Genomic DNA, 20,047 nt, shown 5'->3' on the forward strand with positions numbered 1-20,047 from the left:
GGAAGGAAGGAAGGAAGGAAGGAAGGAAGAAGAAAAAGTAGGTATAGATATCTGGGAAAAAATAAGAGATCTTTAAAAGAATGCCACTTTTAAAAGAAAAGAAGAGAAAATGCCATCAGTTACAGAGCATGTGAAATACTCCCTCATAGAGCAAGAGTGCCTCTTAAAATCATAAGAAACTTAACAGATTCCAAAAGCTAAGGAAAATTAGAAGACTCACAAAGGTTCTCCCATTGACTGTGTCAGCAGGAAACCTCTCAGGGGAGAGGAAGCTCTTCAGAAATGTGGCTGTCTGAAAGTTGTGCAGGAAACACAGCCATCTATCACATAGGCTGGGGTGGGCTTTCTGGTGATGCAGATGTCAGCAACTCACCCATAGTCTTGTGAGTTGCCCCTAGACCATGTTCCTGTAAGCAGCCCCAATAAACTCATTGGTTCATTAGGCTGGATCTGGAGAGAATCTTTCTTTGGCCCACCATTGTCGTATCTGGGGTGATGGGGCATGTTTTTGTATCTTTCAAGGAATAATTATACAATACTAATTGAGCAAAATTTAAGTAAATGTACTTCAATATAGCTGGTAGCAGGAGACTGCTTAGATGAAGGATTAAGCAGGAGACCGTTTTTGTGACATCTTAGTCACCATTAGAGTTGGCTACTGTCTGTTGTCTTCTCCACCTCCTCCCAGTTCAGTAGGCTATGTATAGATAAGTAAATACTCATCTAACATTGGAACGGCATTGTAGCATTGTAGCAATTCTTCTTAAATAAAGTCACAGAATCATGATATTCTGATACCATATATGATATAAATTATAAGTCGGATATCAGGGAACATAAACAGAATTGCTCTGACACATATAAAACACACATTTGTATTAATATCTTAAATTTTTACCTATTAGTATTCATGGGGTTCCATCTGTTACATCATTTCCTTCAGTTTGAAAGGAGGATGAAAATTACACTGAAGTAAGTGGAACAAAGTAGCAAGGGACTGGGAGGTTGCCTGAGGATATTACAACAACTATTTTGAAAATAATAGCACCTTACCCTCTCCCTGGAACAGCCCAGTAAGTAGTAGGCTGAAGCAATGGATGGTAAATTAATTGTTTTTTATTGTGTTTTAAAGAATCATTTACATAAGACAATTGGAGTTTTACCCAGAGTAAGTGCATCTCAAATGATCTTCAAAAAATAGACAGAACTAAAGTCTGCACAAGGCCCTTGACTCTTAGAGTCTTAAGACATATAGCCAGACTGAACCAGCTGCTGCAGTCTCATGGCCAAGGGTGGTACCAGTGTTCACAACATAAATCCATCAATCAATCAGTCAGTCAGTCAGTCAGTCAATAAATCAAACAATCAATCAATCAATCAATCAATCAATCAAATGAACAAGCAAATGATAAGTCAATCTAAGTCTATGACTTCCAATTGTGCCTTAGGGAATAAAGAGTATAAAAATTCAACTTGAGATAATAATTTAAAATTTAAAAGTGTTTTTTCAGTGAGCTTGTTCCTACATTATAAATATGTATCTTTTTTAAGTAAATAAACAAAGTTTCAGAAGTATGTGCATTTTTAATCAGTATTGTGCTTACTTGAAAAATAAATGCTATTAAATCTTTTTTTTTATCACCATCAAAACCTCAAAAGATGGTGAGAAGAACTATGAATTTACAATTACTAGGGGCATTATGCTATAGAGAGTTAACTATTTTGAGAAAATATGGCTTCACCTCCATAAAGCGTGTGCTTCAATTCCCTAATGTGTCTTTTAAACCCATTCATTTTTTAAATATTCATTAATTGGAGCAGTTTTGATTCAGAATTTTCACCAAATGGAATATGATAAGTGTCCCAGGAAACCACAGTATTAAGTCATAAAATTAAAATATAGCCAAGAAATCCAGTTACAAATAATAAAATATTTCATCATTGAGTAAAATATCTGTTATTTATCTGGGGGTCTGTTCCATCCACATCCACCAAAATGTCCTCTCTACCCAACTCAATGTTCAAACCTGCTATATCTGAGTGTATTTCTATGTAGAAGATTTAATATCCTAGGATAATACTCACTAAATGAGGAAGCTGAGACATGAAAGGTAAGCTGCCTGCTCAGACTCTTATCAAACAAGAGGAGCTGGTTTCCTGATGGCAAAATAGAAGACTTTTTCAATTTACTCTAAAGTTGGACTCTTGTTAGCATCTCGCTGAATACCACTTGTTACATCTCCGTGTCAAGTGAAGAGCTAAGATGTAAAACTGTAAGCGTGGGCATAATATTTGCTGTGCACAATTTCAAATTTAGTGCTGCTAATATTTGGGGGTAAATGGTCCTGTGTCATGAGAGGCCACCCTGCACGTGGTCATCGCAGCATCCCCGTTCTCTGTTCACCACATGCCAGTGGTGCTCCTGCAAATCTGAGAATAAAACACATCTCCAGGCTTGATCTCTAACTTAGAGGTTGTGACAATTTCAGGATGACACCTAAACAATGTCATGGGGGCCAGAAACCATTAGCCAAGGCCAAAACATTCAAAACTACTGATGTAACCTATGAAGTTAATTGATTCCCACACAGATATCATACAGTAGACTTTTTAGGCTTCCTATTAAATATTAAGCTTCATGTGCTTTTTGTTAACTCCTCATACTTTTGTCTATAATTATTTCTAATTCTAAACTATAAAGCTCATGATGTTTCATCTGTCTATGCACAATGGTCTGTTCCTTAAGAATCCTCTCCATGATACAGTCTGCAGGGTCTTCAAGTCTATTCCTCCTCTATCTCCTCCTCCCTCACCTACTTCATTCCTCTTATTTGCTTTAGAATGAGAATCACTGCAAAAAGCAATGGAGCATTACAAGACTCTGATTTTACAGGCTTTTAAAGTGATTATCTCTGATACCACTGTATCACTTTATCACAATGTTCCTTGCCTTTCCTACTGACCTTCAACATATTTTCTGATGCTCTGTGCAAGAGCCCGGACACCGCTGGGAAGATTCCAAGGATCTTGCTTGAGGTGGAGCCGCAACCTCCTGGGGCAACTCAGCTTTGCCTCCATTTCCTGTTGGAATTCTAATCAAATACAGAAAATCTCACATCAATGTCAACTGATTCTCATTCAAGGCCACTGGCTTCATAACTTGCTTGCTTTGTCCATTTTACTGTTCTAGAATAGCATTCATAATTTCTTTAATGAAGTTACAACAGAAAGTGTGCTAACTCTAAAAACCAAAGCTCAATGCTATTTTCTTGAGATAATCTATCCAGGAAGCAAATATAGGCAGAAGCTCTGTTGTAAATACTTAAACAGAGATCTGTGAAGGTTGTTTTGCTGTGCTCTGTTTTGACGCCTACCTGTCAATTCAACACTTGTGAACCCCTTCCCCTACATGAGATATGACTAGCTAGACCATTCTCCTCAGGGGAAAAAAAAAAAAAACCTTAAGTCTTTTGTTTCTTTAATTCATGCCTTTCTGGTTTTGTCTCTAGAGGAATCAAGTGCTTTAAACTTTCAAAGAAACATAAAAAGTTTATAAAAGATAGTATAGTGATTTTTAATATTTTTCACAAACGATCCACACAGAAATAGAGAATTATGGAACAAAAACAACAAATATTTTCTTCTTATATTTTTCTTTATGACTATGTTGACTCTTTCATGCTATCATCTGGTATTTATGCCAAACATACCTTGTAATCCTCGACCTGGGGTGAGATACTTGGTTTGCTCAAAGGCCCTTACCACAGCTTGCCCTTTCAAGAGGTTGGTTATTGAATCCATCTATCAAGGGTAGATTTCTGAGTGTTATATGAATCCATAATATATAATATATATGAATATATGAGTATAAATATATATATATGAATATATCTTATAAAATATTTTTCTTAAATAAATGGTTCTGAAAACTCACAATGCTAGTGAAGCTAAATATTATAATAAACTCACCTTCTCACTTAAATATTTCCAATTATTCCTAGAACTTTATAAATTGATAAACAGTTACCAAATAAAGATTTACTTCACCAAAGAAAGTGAAACTTTAGAACTTACTTTTAAAAAATACAGAGTTATTTTCAAAGTGTTAAAACCTTCAATACTATAAATCTTAATTATGATTATGAAACGTTATAAAAGCAAACTCCTAACATGAAAGTCCAGACAATTGTGCAGTTTTAAAAACTAGAACTAACACTAAGCAAGAAGCCAGGAAACATTCCAAAAGCCTAAAAACAGTCATGATGGCATCTCTTGTATGTATAGTTCTTTTTAGTTTGTCACACAGTTTTCTATAAAACACTTAGTATTTACCAGCATCCTTTAGGTTAGTTGTTGTAAGAATGCTGCTTTTAAAGCAACTAAGACCAAGAGACAGATGGAGACATTTATATTCTCCTTCCAAGCTCTTTTCATCTGAAAGATTTCTAACCTTTAATTTGGAAGAAAAAAAATCCCCCAACTCTCCCATCACACCTGGCTGAAGAGCTGCTCCAGGCAAGTGTGTATCTTGTCCTGTTTATCGTGAGATATCCGGACACTGATAGGAAGCTCATCACCTATATGAAAAATAAGCCAAAATCCCCATCCCACTTTAACACATTGGAATAGTCTCATATTTGATAACATACAAGCAATTAAAAATGAGCTCTCATCTCACATCAGAAAAAAAAATGGTATCACATATCAGAGAGCAGAAAAGTCAGTTGGATCATAGTCCTAAAGCAACCAGAGAAATGCCCATCACAGGGAGCAGAAAGCATCAACCTGTGTTTTTCTGATGTTCCTCTCCGTGTTGACTCTATATAAGGTTCTCAGGTGTCTGTGCCTCCTCAAAAAACATCCTTAGGCTGAAATGTCTTCTCATACTTCTCCCAAGCATGCATGTCCAGTATTTTTACTAAAACTGATTTCTAGTGTACCTAGAACCTTTCACAATAAACACGAAGATCAGAAGCTATAAGTTAAATAACACTTTTAAATGTACTGTTCTTATAACTTGGATTTGGAAACTCGCTTTATCAGTCACAAGGCAATGGCCATGTAGAATGACTAATAAAACTGAAACTGCATGCGAATTCAAGAAATGAAACCCCCTCTTACAGGCATCTTGCACATTACTAACATCAAAGAACACAGCTGTCTACCACACTCACCTGAGTCCATCTCATCACTGTGGAAGTAAGAACTGCACTGGCTGCTGCAGATACTCGTGAAGGAGGCAATGGAATTCCTGTTGCTGTTGCAGTCACTGCAAAAAAGAGCCTTATGTTGCTTTAAGAACATACTTGCCCAGGTAGGTATTCCACTCTGATGGCAAGAGAGGGATAGTGAAGGTCAAACAGGAGCAGAGCAGAGGGATGTAGAAGTCATAATGAAACTCACTGCTTTGTATGCTAATGAAAAGAATGCCCATGTCCTCCTGCTAGTTCTTATCCCATAAACCTGTGCCACAGACACATTCATCAATGTGTTCCGTATAACATTACGAGAAAGAGAGTCCTGTCCAGCTCAATTTATCACAATTTTTAGAAACACTCTTTCAAATTCAAACATTTCAAATTTTCTTATTATATAATTGATTCCTGAGTGAATTTTTGAAACTGTCTGGTTATAAAACCAGGAGCCAGCCCACCAAAGATTCTCCATTATCTATTTAATAACAGTGGTTAGATAAGTTTCTGACAAAGACAAAGCCTGTTTCATAACTTTTCTCTTTCAACCCTTTCTGGTAGTTTAAACACTAACTTACTTAACAGGTGACACCTGGAGCTCTCCAGAGTAGTAACCTCATCTGTCACCAAGGCCAACACAGCACAGTAAAACACTAAAAATGAAGAATCTCCACAGAAAGAACATTTTCAGTGCTGCTGAATATGAAAATAATTTGGGTTTTAGAAACAGCACAGGAGATTTGTTTTAACCCCTTGGAATAAGGAAAAGGGACTTGATGTTAAATTCCTATTTAAATTTTCTATCATAGTCCACAGGGAGACTGCGAGGGTAGTTTTAATTATCTGATAACTGGGATGTGAGGTACAAAGTATTTTTAGAAACGTCATTTCCCAGTGAAGAGAAAGAACAGATTCCTATTATGGAGCATGCTGGTACTTTCATAAGCTAGAAGTAAATGAAATAGTAACGGTGTTGAACTCATTATAACATTTCCAGGAATAATCAATTTTGATATCATTGTTAAATCTTCTTTGGAAAAATAAAACTTAGGATGGCAGACTGATTAAGGAAGATAACACTGCTACTCTACTTCCTCATGTGTTAAATGGAGCTTCCAGAAATCTGCCACTACAGGCTGCTGTAGTAGATTATTTTAAATTCTAAAATGATAAAACTATGCATTTAAAAGACCATTAATTACTAGCTTAAGATAACATTATGTGATGAGTAATTTTGATATAATTACTACTTATATAATTTTTCCATTTAAAATCCTATGAACAAGACTGAACGTTTTTTCCTTCAATTAATACAGATGAAACCAGAGACATGAGGGGCCACACACTTAGTTCATGTAGCTAGTTGTAAAAGTGCTCCACGATAATTCTGGGGAGGTTTTGGAGGAAAAAGCACTTTCAAAGATGGAACTCTTGAGAAAAGCCATTGAGCAGAAAGGGGTACTGAACGAATTGTTTTAACCCAAAATTCTGAAGTTAAAATCTAATACTTAGTACCTCAAAATCTGAGCATATTTAAGGAAATAGTCTTTGTAAAGTAGTCTTAGCATGACTACTGTTCCATAAGGAGGGATATACAAAGGGAGGTCACACAAGGGGACATAGAGGGAAGATGTTGTCCTTCTTCAATTGGTGAATATTTTGAGACAGCAAAAACCAAAATCAACCATTAATACTTTTTTAAACCTTTGAGGAAAATACAAATTCTCACTTGAGTCTGTTAATAAAGTGAGACTGAGAACCAGCTTACCTGTAAGAGTCTCTGTTGCTGACTGTATCATGACCTGAATCCTCCTGCTCATCTCCTGCTACATTAAAACAGACACGTTTGCTATTTCTCTCTCCCTTCTCGTTGTCACTATCCGTTGGTATCACAGACTCTGTTGTCTTCCGCTCCAACTTAGGAGAATATGTTATTGAAGACAGAAGGCTGCAATGTGACATTTTTTAGAGCATAAGTGCATGTTTTGAAACTAGCTAAAACAGATAAGACTTTTATTTGCTAAATGTGATAGCTTACAAATCTTTCCAGAAGGCATCTGTGCTTCATGTCAAATATTATCTGTGTGCAAAATGCATCATAGGTAACTCAGATTTACTACTCAGTACTCAGAAGTAACAGAACAGCACACAATGAAGGCTGTGTTCAAATCCTGGTTTGACCACCTGAGCTTTGTTATCAGAACTGATTATGGTAGTTCTCTCTGACAGATAATGGGAATAAGAAGTACCTAGCCCCCATGGCTGCAATCAGAATAAAAAGGAAGTAATGTTCTGGTGTATAACACTTATTACCTATTCCCTCTTGCATTAATACCACTAGCATTATAGTGTAGCTATACTTCTTCTAAATTGAAATAGGCTCAGAAGGCTCATCAGGCTAAGGAAACTTACAAGGTTTGGGAATGTCTTGAAACATAACAATTCACAAGTCCTCAGTGAAAGCTCTAAAACCACCAAAGGAAGGCTAGAAAAAGATGAGCCTTCAAATGGAGCTGCTTTCAAGTTCTGTGGGGAGTTCCAAGGGTGCAGTTTTATTAGGCATCACACCATACTAGAACTGGCCTTTCCATGATGCAGCCATGCGTCATCCCTGCTCCTAAAAGTAACTTTTGTGCATACATCTCCATAACTAGCCCAAATAAAACCATTCTTTTATCAGGACATACTTGAGTAGAACCAATTCTTTGGCCTGGCATTGGTACCGTATTGGGAGTTCAGACACTAGTTCCTGCCTCCTCAGGAAATGCCATGCAAGGAAATAGTAACTGCAATCATTAGCCAGGCTTTAATAAACCCCCCTGACTTATCCTCTTAACTTAAAAACAAAGATAACCTCTGAAGTCTGTCTTCACCATTACCTATTTGATAGCGAGAGCTGACGTCATCAGTTTCTCCCTGTTCTAACAGGCAGGCACCCTGGACACACTGGATTAAAGATACTAAGCAGGCAGACATTCAGTGTAAGGCTAAGAGGAGGTAAGGCTACTCACAATCCAGGCAGGATGAAATCCACAAATTTGCCCAGCAAAGAGTTCTCCAGTTTTGCTCAAGAGTTGGTGTAAAAGTCAATTCTAAGGCTAAAAGTTTGACTATGTAATGCTTCTTTCAGAACCATAAAAGTTAGGTAAAATTAAAATTGGGTTTTATTATCCAATAGCATGCTACAAACTTACAAGATGAATTAAAATACACCTGAAATAATAGCCTATAGATGATTTCTCTACCCAATAATCACAGTAACATTTAAAAAATACGTATGACACTCAGTTCCAATCAATTGCACATTATCTGTATACTCATTTGTTCATAGAAATTCAAAACATCCTCTTTTTTTGGAATTTCAAGACAATAATGCCCATACCTCACATATACATTTTATATAAGATATCAAATCCAATGCTTTGAGTAAATCTAGAGAAAAAGATTTCACTGATTAAAAACATGTTGGGATCTTGGTAGTGTAAATATAGTATTCAACAAAAATCTCTGCTTTGTTGAAATGTCAATTTCACTAGCAAGGAACAATAAACAGCAAGCTTTATAGTTCACCAGATGGGGACAAGCACAATTTTCTAGAAAATAGATAGAAGAAAAGATGGTGCTGTGCTTGGGCATGGCTCAACAGTAGAGCACTTGCTTACTCAACATTTGCATGGCCCACTAGATTCAACTGAGAGCTACAGTTCACATAGTTTCCTAGGGAAATGTCTCATGGTGAGCTGATGCTTGAATAACATGTGACATTTTATAGTTTTTAGACACCGGTGAAAACTAGAGAATGCCCTTGCATTGCTCAAAACTCTCTAGGAGCATTTTCAGTAACCCAAAGTGATCAGTTATTTTTAAGGAGTTTCTCTATATAAAAAGATGTTTCTTTCTCTTATAAGACAGACTGTACATTTATTTACGCCTTCCTCCATCCCAAAGATGAAAACATTAGACTAACTCTAATTACCCAAGCTCCTACTGTAGAGACAGATGAACTCTGCATACCAAGCAGGAAAGGCACGCAGGAGTTCTCATCTGTGCTTGTGGGTATTTTAAATTAGAAGTCGTGGGGCTGAACATAAATAGTTTTCTCACAGTAATAAGAATTGTATTCACATTTTAAACAGTCACAATGTGCTTCCTCTGACCCTCTGGGAATAAGTATTTAAGCTTACAAATAAAATGAATGAAGGAAAAAAATCACAGGCATAACATTTCTAGATTCTGAGAAGCAACAATAAAGCACATATATTTTTGTGTGCAGGCAAAAAGTATTCCCTTTGCTTTCACCCATTGAGAACATGCAACTATCTACCAAAGGTCCAATTAATATCTCAGCAGAATCCTACTCCAGAACAGTTTCCCCTAGGTTAAGCACTGATTGATGAAGACTTTTGTGTATTGTATCACACATCTGCCTGTGTTCTAAAATATCATCATAACATCTAGCTTTGGTTGAGTTCTCATACTAGACATAGTAAATATGGACTAGGTATTAATGAACTTAAGTCCAATTTATCATTCTTAAATTTAATTATTTAAATCACTTACATCCACATTATCAGTAGGTGTTAATTCTATTTTAGCAAAGGAGAAAGGCTAGAGTGTCCAGAAAGGAGGAGCATCTACTTTCTCTCTATGAATCTTTCTCACTTTGACCTTGAAAGTCCAAGTGATTGGCTGGTCATGTAGACCTCCTCAGATACAGGGTCCAACAAGCAGAGCACCTTCATGTAGGACTTTAGTTGTCATTTTTCAGGGATAGAACGTGTATAGCAAAGTTGAATTCAGTGAGATGCACTTGGGCTGAGTCATGTAGAAGCTTGCAGGCCAAAAAAGCACACTTGATACTACAGTTGGCTATGTATGCGGGTTCTGTGGGTCTGTGTGTTCCCATATCCATGGACTCAATCACCAACTACACATTAAAAATATTCCTTAAAAAAATCCTACCTGCGTTGCATGTGTGCAACATTTTCTCTGTTATTTCTTAGACACTAGGCATGACAAGTACTTATATTGTATTAAGCATTATAAGGAATCTATAGGAGATTTGATATTTAAAAGAAAAAGTGTGAGTTATACATAAATCCTTTGCCATTTTGTGTAAGGCATTAGAGCATCTTGAGATTTTTTTATCTGCCTAGGGTTTAGGGTACAATCTCCATTGGATACCATGTAACAAGTGTAATTTAACTACAAGTAATGCTGTATATGGTTTTAGCAGGGTACTAGGCAAATTCACCACATTGGATTTCTCTGGTTTCTGCTGAATGTAGGATGTATCAGAGAGAGGTTCAGCTGGGCAACACTCAGGTGACACCAGTCCTCACTGGTGATGAGAATGACTCAGTCTAGCATGACATACAGGGACATATAATGAGGTATAACTAACATGCTAATCAGGTACTAAAAGTGGAGAAAAAACAGAAAGCGAAGGTAATATTTGGATTCTAGCTTGATGAACTGAAAAGTTGGATGGCACTTTGTTGTCAGGGGAAATCCCTGGTGGGAGAAGGGGTGAAAATGGCTTACAAACAAGAAAATTACAATTAAGTCTTAGAAACATTTAAATCAGAGGCAATTGGGAAAAACCCTCTCATCCAGCTGTCACGTAGAACTATAATAATGAAACATGTCAGTGAGTATAAAAACACAATGCACCCCCACAGGAGCCCATGGAATGATTTTTGGGAAGGTACACTTCTATTTGCACATTTACCAGCAAAATGGTGCAAACATAATTCCACTATCAATACTGGAAGTACTTAAATGCTAACTTCCTGCTGGGTAGTAGCTCATTACTCAATCTTGGCGTGTCTGCTACTTACAAAACTAGGACTGTTCTCAAGTTTCCCATCTTCCATGTACTTCCCACAATCTCCCCATTTGCTGGTCTATACTAGGAAAAATATGCAAGTTCTCTATTATAAACTCTCATCAAGAATTTTGAACTACTGTCTTTCCTCTCACTTATTTCCAAATGTAACTAACTACAAATGACACACGTAAAGGCAAAAAATCATTCAGCCTCTCAAGAGTGTAAAAGAAACCGCCAGGCCTTCATCAAATTGGCAACATTCCCTTCTTTCATATTACTGCAAAGTAAATTTATCTACCTTTCATCTATGGATCTGAAACTAAGTGGAAAGATTTAGTAAATGTCTATGTGCTGATATAAAAATCACTTCTAGAAAAGATGGAGAGATGGGGTATGCAGATATCAAAGTAAGACAGCTTCAATAACAGGTCCCTTATGGGAATGGATAACCTTGGAGGGCTGGCTGGCTACATGATCTGAGGCAATTTCCCTATTGCTGTCTCAGCATCTGCTTCTTCATCCTGACCAATAATAATCATTACATGGTGAGAAAATGATCTGGTAACAAGCCTTTTAAATAACTGTTAAGCTCAACAACACTGAAGCATCTCTGAACACTAAGGGCAACAGGGAGCCCAGGCATTTGAACAACTGTATTGTTTTAAAGAGATCATGCTGCAGATCAAATTATGTGGAAAATGTTTATATTTAGAATTAAATTACATGGTGTTCATGAAGAAGACCAAATGCATTTCTCTGGCTATTGTGTATTTCTTGTTGCTGTTTAAGTAAACACACAGAACTGGACAAAGCTTTTCACAGTAACAGAATGGAGGACTTTCAGTTGAAAAATGTATCATTTTAATTAGTTTCTGTTAACTGAAACATAGCCATTGCTAAAATTAGTTTCTTAAATATAAGGATGAAAAAACAAGTGAAGCAATGCTTTATTTCATGTTTTTTCCCCTCAAAATATATCTACTTGCACTCCTGCCAGAGAAGCTGGTAGGCTGACCAGAGATATCCACCTCATCCTCCATTCTTCCAGATGTAATCCCCCAGGCTCATCCTCAGCTTTGCTGCAGAATACATATAGCAGCCTCACCCACCCCTGTATCTAGTCCACCCCGTAGGATGGACTTCCCCTACTAACCTCCTTTGCCCAACTCATTGCTTTATCCCAGCCCCCTACTCCAGTTAGGACTCCCTGGGAACCCACAGGCCATTCTGGCCAGGGAGGCAGGTAGATTAACTGAAAATGCTCACCTCTCCCCTCTGCTCCTCCAAATCTGATCTCTCCACCTCATCCCCAGCTCTATAGCAAACAACATTCTGATGTAGTGGCTCCTCACTCTGCATCCATTTCAAGTGTATGAAATACGCAGTTCCTGGGGAATACCCTTGCTTTCTTTAATCTTGCTATCCTTCCCCTTAGGTCACCCACTTAGCCTTGATTCTAAACACCAACTTCTAACATTCAGAAACAAATTTTACCTAGAAACCCTAGTAAACACATCTATCAGGACACCAGTAGAGTTTCCTACCAGGCAAAATACAAGTACCATACTCTTCTAAGAACCATAGAAGAAACAGAAACAAAGGTAATAAAACACACATTCAACAAATAGAAAACCAGATATCAGCACCTAGAATTACAATCTTACAGTTCCCACATGCCTAGACACCAGAATAAATACGTAATAAATAATAGCCAGTACAATATATCTCCGCTAAAGTTCAGAAACACTACCACAGCAGGTCCTGAATATTCTAACACAACCGATACATGAGGGGGGGAAAAGGACCTTAAAACAGCCTATATAAATATGTTAATTCTAAAAGTTAACCAAACAAATAAAAACCAACCAAACAAAAAAACATCGTAGCCCAAAACATCTAGGAAATCTGATATACTATGAAAAGATCAACACAAGAAAAATAGTAAAGGAGACAGGAGGAGAAATCTAGATCAAAGAAACATTTTTTTTTAAATCATCAAAGAAAATTTCCCTAACCTAATGAAGGAGATACCTCTCCAGGTAAAAGAAGCATACAGAACACCAACTACACTAGACCAGAAAGGTAACTGCCCTGTGCACGTAATAATCTAAACACTAATGTAAATCTTAAGGGCTACAAAGAAATACAAAATAACATGTAAGGGCGGACCTATCTGAATTATATATGATTTCTGAATGGAAACTCTAAAGGGTAGAAGAGCCTGGACAGATGTGCGACAGAGTCCAAAGATGCCAGTCCAGACTACTAGAGAGAGCAAAACTTTTATTCACCATAGATGAAGGAAATAAGATATTCCATAATAAAATCAAATTTAAGTCATATATCTCTAAGTACAGCCAAGAAAACAGTGGGAATAAATAATCCCATCAGGACAAAATCAAAAGAGGGGAAGCACATACACACATGCACATGCATGCATTTGCACACACACACACACACAATAACAACAACAACAAAATAACAGGAAACAATAAACACTGCTCACTGATATCTGTCAGCATCAAATACTCTAAATTCCTCAACTAAGAGAGAGAGAGAGAGAGAGAGAGAGAGAGAGAGAGAGAGAAACTAACAGAATGGATAGAGAAACCAGATCCATCCTTCTGCTGTACCAAAAAAAAAAAAAATCAAGGAGAAATATTACCTCAGAATAAAGGGCTGGAGAAAAGATTTTCCAAACAAATGGACCTAAGAAACAAGCTGGTGTAACAATTTATAATAATATTGTAATATTTGACATTTATAATAATATTGTAATATTTGGCAAAATAGACTTCAAGCCAAAATTAATCAATAGATATAGGGAAGAATACTGAATACTCATCAAAGGAAAAATCCCCTAAGAGGACATTCCAATTTTTAACATCTATGCACCAAGCACAAAGGCACTTGAGTTGGTAAAATAAACACTATCACAGCGTATGTCACATACTGATTGTTCATTCTGGTGGTGGAAGACTTCCATATTCATGCTCACCAATAGACAGGTCATCCAGAAAAACCAGTGGGGACTGGACCTAACTGACATATAACAAATGGAACTAATAGATATTTACAGAAAATTTAACTCAAACACAGCAGAATTTACCTACTTCTCTGCACCTCAAGGAACTTTCTCCAGATTGACCACATAACTTGGACATAATGCAAGTCTCAATAGATACACGAAAATTTAAATAACATCCTGCATCCTATTGGGCCATGGATTAAGGCTAGATATCAACAGCTAAAGAAGCAGGAAAAAGCTTACAAATTAACAGAAACTAAACAACTCTTTGATGAATGAAAAATGGGTCCAGCCAGAAATTAAGAACTAAATACCCTCCAGAATTGAATGAAAATGAATATAGAAAATGCCTAAAGTTAAGGGAGACAGTGACAGTAGTTCTAAGAAACAAGTCCATTGCATTAAGAGCCTACATTAAAAAAATAAAATATAAAAAAATAAACAACTGGAGAAAAGTGGAAAGATCTTATACTAGCAACTTGATAGCGTATCTGAAAAATCTACAATAGAAGAAATCACATCCAAAAGAAGTACAAGAAATAAACAAACTCTGGTCAGAAACCAATAAAATAGAAACAAACAAGCAAAACAATACTAAGAATCAATGAAACAGTTGTCTTTTGAAAAAAAATAGTAAGGGGGAGATTATCCAATTTAACTAAAAGGAGGGAGATCATCCAAATAAACAAAATTAGCAACAAAAAGAGAGATATAACAGTAAGACAGCAAGAACCCCAAAGAATCATAAAGGCATACTTTATAGATCTCTACTCTTCCAAGTTGGAAAATCTAAAAGAATAGATAATTATCCCAATAGGTACCACTCACTAAACTTAAATCAAGATTAGATAGGAATTTGAACAGCACTATAACCTGTACAAAAATAGAAGCAGCTATTAAATACAGCCCTACAAATAAAGTCTAAAGCCAGATAGTTTTAGCACAGAATTCTACCAGAATTTCAAAGAAGAATTAATGCCAATACTCCTCAAATTATTTCACAAAATTGAAACAGAAGAAACATGGCCCAATTCATTTTTATGAGGCCCCAATTTGCCTGATATCCAAACCCCATCAAGACCCAACAAAAATAAAATAAAATTATAGACTAACTTCCCTTATAAACACAGATACAAAAATTCTCAGGGACAGTTCAACATATATAAATCTACAAATATAATCCACCATATAAAAAAAGCTAGAGACAAAACTACATGGTCATCTTATTTGATACAGAAAAGGACTTTGAAGAAATCAAATTCTGCTTCATGATTTCCTGGAAAAATTCTGGATATAATGACGTATGTCAATATAATAAAGGCAGTTTATAGCAATCACATTACCAACAACAATTCAAATGGAGAGAAATTAAAAGTAATTCCACTGAAATCTGTACAATAAATAAATTAAATAAATAAATAAATAAATGAATAAATGAATAAATAAATAAATGGTTGCCCATTGTCTCCACACCTCCTCAGTATAGAACTTGAAGTCTTAGCTAGAGCAATAAGAAAACTGAAGGAGATCAAGGAGATACAATTTGGAAAAGAAGTCAAAGTCTCAGAAAATTGTGAATCTATCTACCTCAAGACCCTGTTATACCACTCCTGGGCATATACCCAGTGGATGTTCCATCCTACTATGAGGACACTCAACTATGTTCATAACACTTTTATTCATAATAGCCAGAAACTGGAAACAACCTAGATGTCCCTCAACTTAAGAATAGAGAAAGAAAATGGGTCATAGTTATACAATGTAGTATTACTCAGTTGTTAAAAGAAATAACACCATGACATTTGTAGGCAAATGGAAAAAAAAATCATCCTGAGTGAGGTAAGCCAAACACAGAAAAACAAACATGGTATATAGTCTCTTATAAATGGATATTAGCTGTAAAGGAAAGCGTAACCAGGTTCCAATCCACAGACCCAGAGAAGCTAAGTAGCAAGGAGAACTCTAGTAGAGGAAACATGAATCTGCCTACACGATATGCCAGAGTAGAGGTGGAACAGTGATTGAGAGAGTGCCCAACCAGCAACTACCCCAGCTTGAGACCCATGTCAAGAGTGGGAGCTCACACCTAACACCACCTGGGAGGCCAGAACCCAGATAGTTGAAAAACCCAGAGAACTAGGATAGAACCAAACATGAATGACAAAAAAAAAAGTTATATGGAATGATTCTTTTTTGTTGTTGGTATTATTTTTAAGATTTATTCATTTATTATATACAGTGTTCTGCCTGCATCTGTGCTTGTATCAGATTATGTTATAGATGGTTGTGAGCCACCATGTGGTTGCTAGAAATTGAACTTAGGACCATTAGAGGAATATGCAGTGTTCTTAACCTCTGAGCTCCATGAAATGATTATTAACCTTTTTCCAGTCCCATGAAATAATTCTTAATGATATTCAGCTATACTCATAGATTGATGTCCCATGCCATTGTCATCAGAGAGGCTTCATCCAGCAACTGACGGAAAGAGATGCAAAGACCTACAGCCAAACATTAGGTGGAAGTCAGGAATCCCACTAAAAATGGGAAGGAAGGATTGTAGGAGCCAGAGAGGTCAAGGACACCACAGGAAAACTCACAGAATCAAACCTGCATTCACAGAGACTCACTGAAACTGAACTGTCAAACAGGGAGCCTGCATGTGTCTAATCCAGGTACTCTGCATATATGTTATGGTGGTGTAGTTTGATCTTATGTAACTCCTCATAGTTGGTGCAGGCACTGTCTCTGACTCTTCTGCCTGCTTTTGAGACCCATTTCCTCATACTGAGTTGCCTTGCCCAACCTTAACATGAGGGGAGATGCACAGTCTTACTGTAACTTGATACGCCATGTTTGGTTGATATCCTATATTCCTGGGAGGCCTGCACTTTTCTGAAGAGAAATACAGGTTACGTGGGTTGTGTGGGGTGAGGGTCGGGAATGGGAGGACAGGAGGGAGGGGAAACTGCAACTGGGATGTAATATATGAGAGAAGAATAAATTAAAAATATATAAAAAATGAAATGTGGAATATGTTCTAAATTTACTTCACATCCGCTGGCAATTCGACAACTTCATAAAGCATATAGGATAAGGGCCTCTATATAACTTTCAGACTCTCATCAGGCCTTACTTAATATATTGAATAATGTCCCTCCTTGAAAGCATGATCAAGCATATTCTGTACTACATTGATTACTTTTCTCACTAATGTCTATATTTTCAATATATTGTAGTAGTACTACTACTATACATTTACTTCTATTCCTGAGAAATTGAACTTTTCCAAAACCCATTTTTTCTCCATGGTACTGAACTGCTAGATGGAGACATAACCACGCATGAGAATATGACCTGCTCCCATGTGGAGCGTAGGCATCCTAAGTGTCAGTGTAAGAAAAGTCAATGAATCTGGTTACAAAGGAGCTCGTGAATTGCCTCCGTCTAATCTTGGCTAAACTTCCAAGTTATTAGTCCACTAATTCAATCTGAATAGGAAAAAAGAATTGATCTTAGAAACACATAGTTTTGCTTTAACTCATTTAAACATGCCAAGTATTTGTTATATGTTATACTATGTACTGCATATGATCATCTCTGCCAAAGACATATTCAAATATTGTTTCCTGAACTGCAAAATAGAACACTACAAGGAAATGGCCACACACTCTTAAGACATTTTTAAGTTTACCTGTTTGGTACTTGGAATTGGACAGGAGGTCTCACACATGTAGGTAAATGTTCTACCATTGATCTATACCGCTTAGGTCCCTTTTGTATCACTTTCCATTTTGAGTCAGGCTGGTCTTGAGCTCCCTATGTGGCACAGATGGCCTTGAACTTGTCATCCTCTTGCCTTGGCTCCATCAGTAGCTGGGGCTACAGACTTGTGCAGTGGGCCCAGCTTTGAACACTCTAGTATAATGTTTTATAATGAGACTTAGCATTCTTCTTGTGTCATTCCTTCTCTTGAAATTAAATGATTAGATAACATTCCTATCCATATGAATTGTTATTTTATATCATTATAAGGTTGAACGATAAAGATCTTTATGGTCGGCACAAAAATTCTCACAATAATGAACATATTTTTCAAAAACAATGCCTTGCATAACTCTGTTTCGGCAAGCTTCTGTGCACAGCATAGCATACTTACTCATCAATTTGACAAACACACATCTCCATCTCCTTCAGTGCAGTCTGGAGCTTGCCCAGGAGTTTGTGATAGATGTCTTGAGTTTCTAAGTCTTCTTCTTTCAGCAAATACCGGAGGCCATGGCCATCCTTGTGTCCCAGCGACAGGCCTGAAGGAGCTGCCATGGTTGTGATTGTGTGTTGAATGTACACCATGGGGCTCAGTTTCCCTGAGGAGTTGAAATCATTCCATCATTTAACTTCTGCTTATGGAGTCCAGCCCATTTTAGAAGCCCAAGCTCATGTATAAGAAAATGTCAATTCAACGTGAAACTTAATTCAGAAGTTAAACTTTGAGAGGTATTGTTATTAAAGTCTATAAATATAGTTAATTTGCTTGTCCTATTAGAATGTTTCACAGCAGCCCCATGCACTCTTCTCCTGGACCTCCTGTACTGTTCTTAAAGCTATAGAATCATTTCAGGTAAGAACTTTTCAAAGCAAGATAAGCCACACACATAAGGAAAGCAAGAGCAATTGCCCTTCTTCAAGGGAAATACTAAAGTGTCAACTGTCTTTATACATTTATATGAAGTAATCTAAGCAAGTATAGCTAGGAATTGTTTCCTTCTGAAAACATTGGCTTCCTTGAACACTGGGAATCTACCAAATTTTAAGATGCAGGCATAGCTAGCTATACATTTTTAAAATTCATATTCATGACTTGAAAAAATACCTGGCTCCACAGATTTATTTTCTTTCTCATGAGAATTATGTTTCCTACTATCCAGCTGCACTCCGAAGGCACTCCCCAGGGAAGTTGATGTTTTTGGATAAGAAACTTCCATCACATTGACATGGCAGTTGGTTGGGCAGAAATCACTGCTGTGCAGTGGGGAGATCTTAGGTTTGGCTTGCTTAAAGGTAGGCCAGGCTCTGTTCTTCAGCACCCGAGAGAACTGCAAGTTAAAGAAGTGGAAACCAGTTAAACTCACAACAATGACTCAAACATCTCACATGCATCCTCCCTAAAAAAAATCAAAAGAAAATTAAGGCATGTCTTCATGAACAAGAATAGATTGTAAAGTTATAATTTATTTCAAAACCCAAATATCCAAATGAAGCAAAGTATATAGGCAGCAACTGTATATGGCTCAGCTGACACTGGAAGGGTAAGTTAAGTGTTATAATAAACCTCAGTGACATATAACTTTATAGCACTTGTCCCCATGGGTCCCAGAAGCTGAAAGAGCCTAATAGAAAGATTGACAGAAGGCACCCTAGAACAAGAAGCAGAGTGTTAAAAGTAGGCAAGTCAACAAAACAGTATAGCTAGCTATAGGTAGTCAAGAGTGGAAGAAGATGGGATTATCCCAAGCACCATCAGAAAGCCACCCAAAGCAGGAGTCTGTGCAGACCCATCAGCAAGCTGTAGAGGTGGTGATCCAGAGTGGCAAAATGGCTGGGCTTCCCATACATCCTGCCAGATGGCTGGGCTTTATAGGTGGGATTAGCCAGAAATAAGTTGGGTATTCTGCTTTCATGCCATTGACAATAAAGTGCTACTTAAATGATCTCTGACTTCCAAGTGTGGCTACACTGCTACCCTAATCTCACAGAAAGAGTTTAGGAGTCTCCAATGGACTCTATATGCTCCTTCTATGGTCTATAAGGTCAACATTCTGGTTCTACTAAGTGTGCTCCCCCTTACTTCAAAGAACTCTCTCCCCTTCCTCCCTAAACTTCTTCTGGTATGAACATAGTTCTACTTATACATTTTCCGTTCACCCTGGGCTTTCTACAAGATTTTTGGTATGTCTAGATTTTTCTTCTTCATTGCCAGACATTTTCTCTTCAGCA

General features: G+C 37.1%; 1 protein-coding gene across 1 annotated transcript in view; it reads right to left on the reverse strand.

The window, feature by feature from the left end:
• Positions 1-20,047, reverse strand: part of Prex2 (phosphatidylinositol-3,4,5-trisphosphate dependent Rac exchange factor 2) — a 295,598-nt gene that overhangs the window by 98,194 nt on the left and 177,357 nt on the right. Inside the window, exons 24-30 of the mRNA XM_028769792.1 lie at positions 18,924-19,146; positions 18,210-18,417; positions 6,961-7,140; positions 5,175-5,269; positions 4,495-4,577; positions 3,711-3,801; positions 2,964-3,092 (exon numbers count right to left, since the gene is read on the reverse strand). Coding sequence (XP_028625625.1) covers positions 2,964-3,092; positions 3,711-3,801; positions 4,495-4,577; positions 5,175-5,269; positions 6,961-7,140; positions 18,210-18,417; positions 18,924-19,146 — 1,009 coding nt within the window. The remainder of the gene's footprint in view (positions 1-2,963; positions 3,093-3,710; positions 3,802-4,494; positions 4,578-5,174; positions 5,270-6,960; positions 7,141-18,209; positions 18,418-18,923; positions 19,147-20,047) is intronic.

This window comes from Grammomys surdaster, unplaced genomic scaffold, assembly GCF_004785775.1.
Source record: "Grammomys surdaster isolate TR1022 unplaced genomic scaffold, NIH_TR_1.0 64, whole genome shotgun sequence".
Classification (NCBI taxonomy): domain Eukaryota; kingdom Metazoa; phylum Chordata; class Mammalia; order Rodentia; family Muridae; genus Grammomys; species Grammomys surdaster.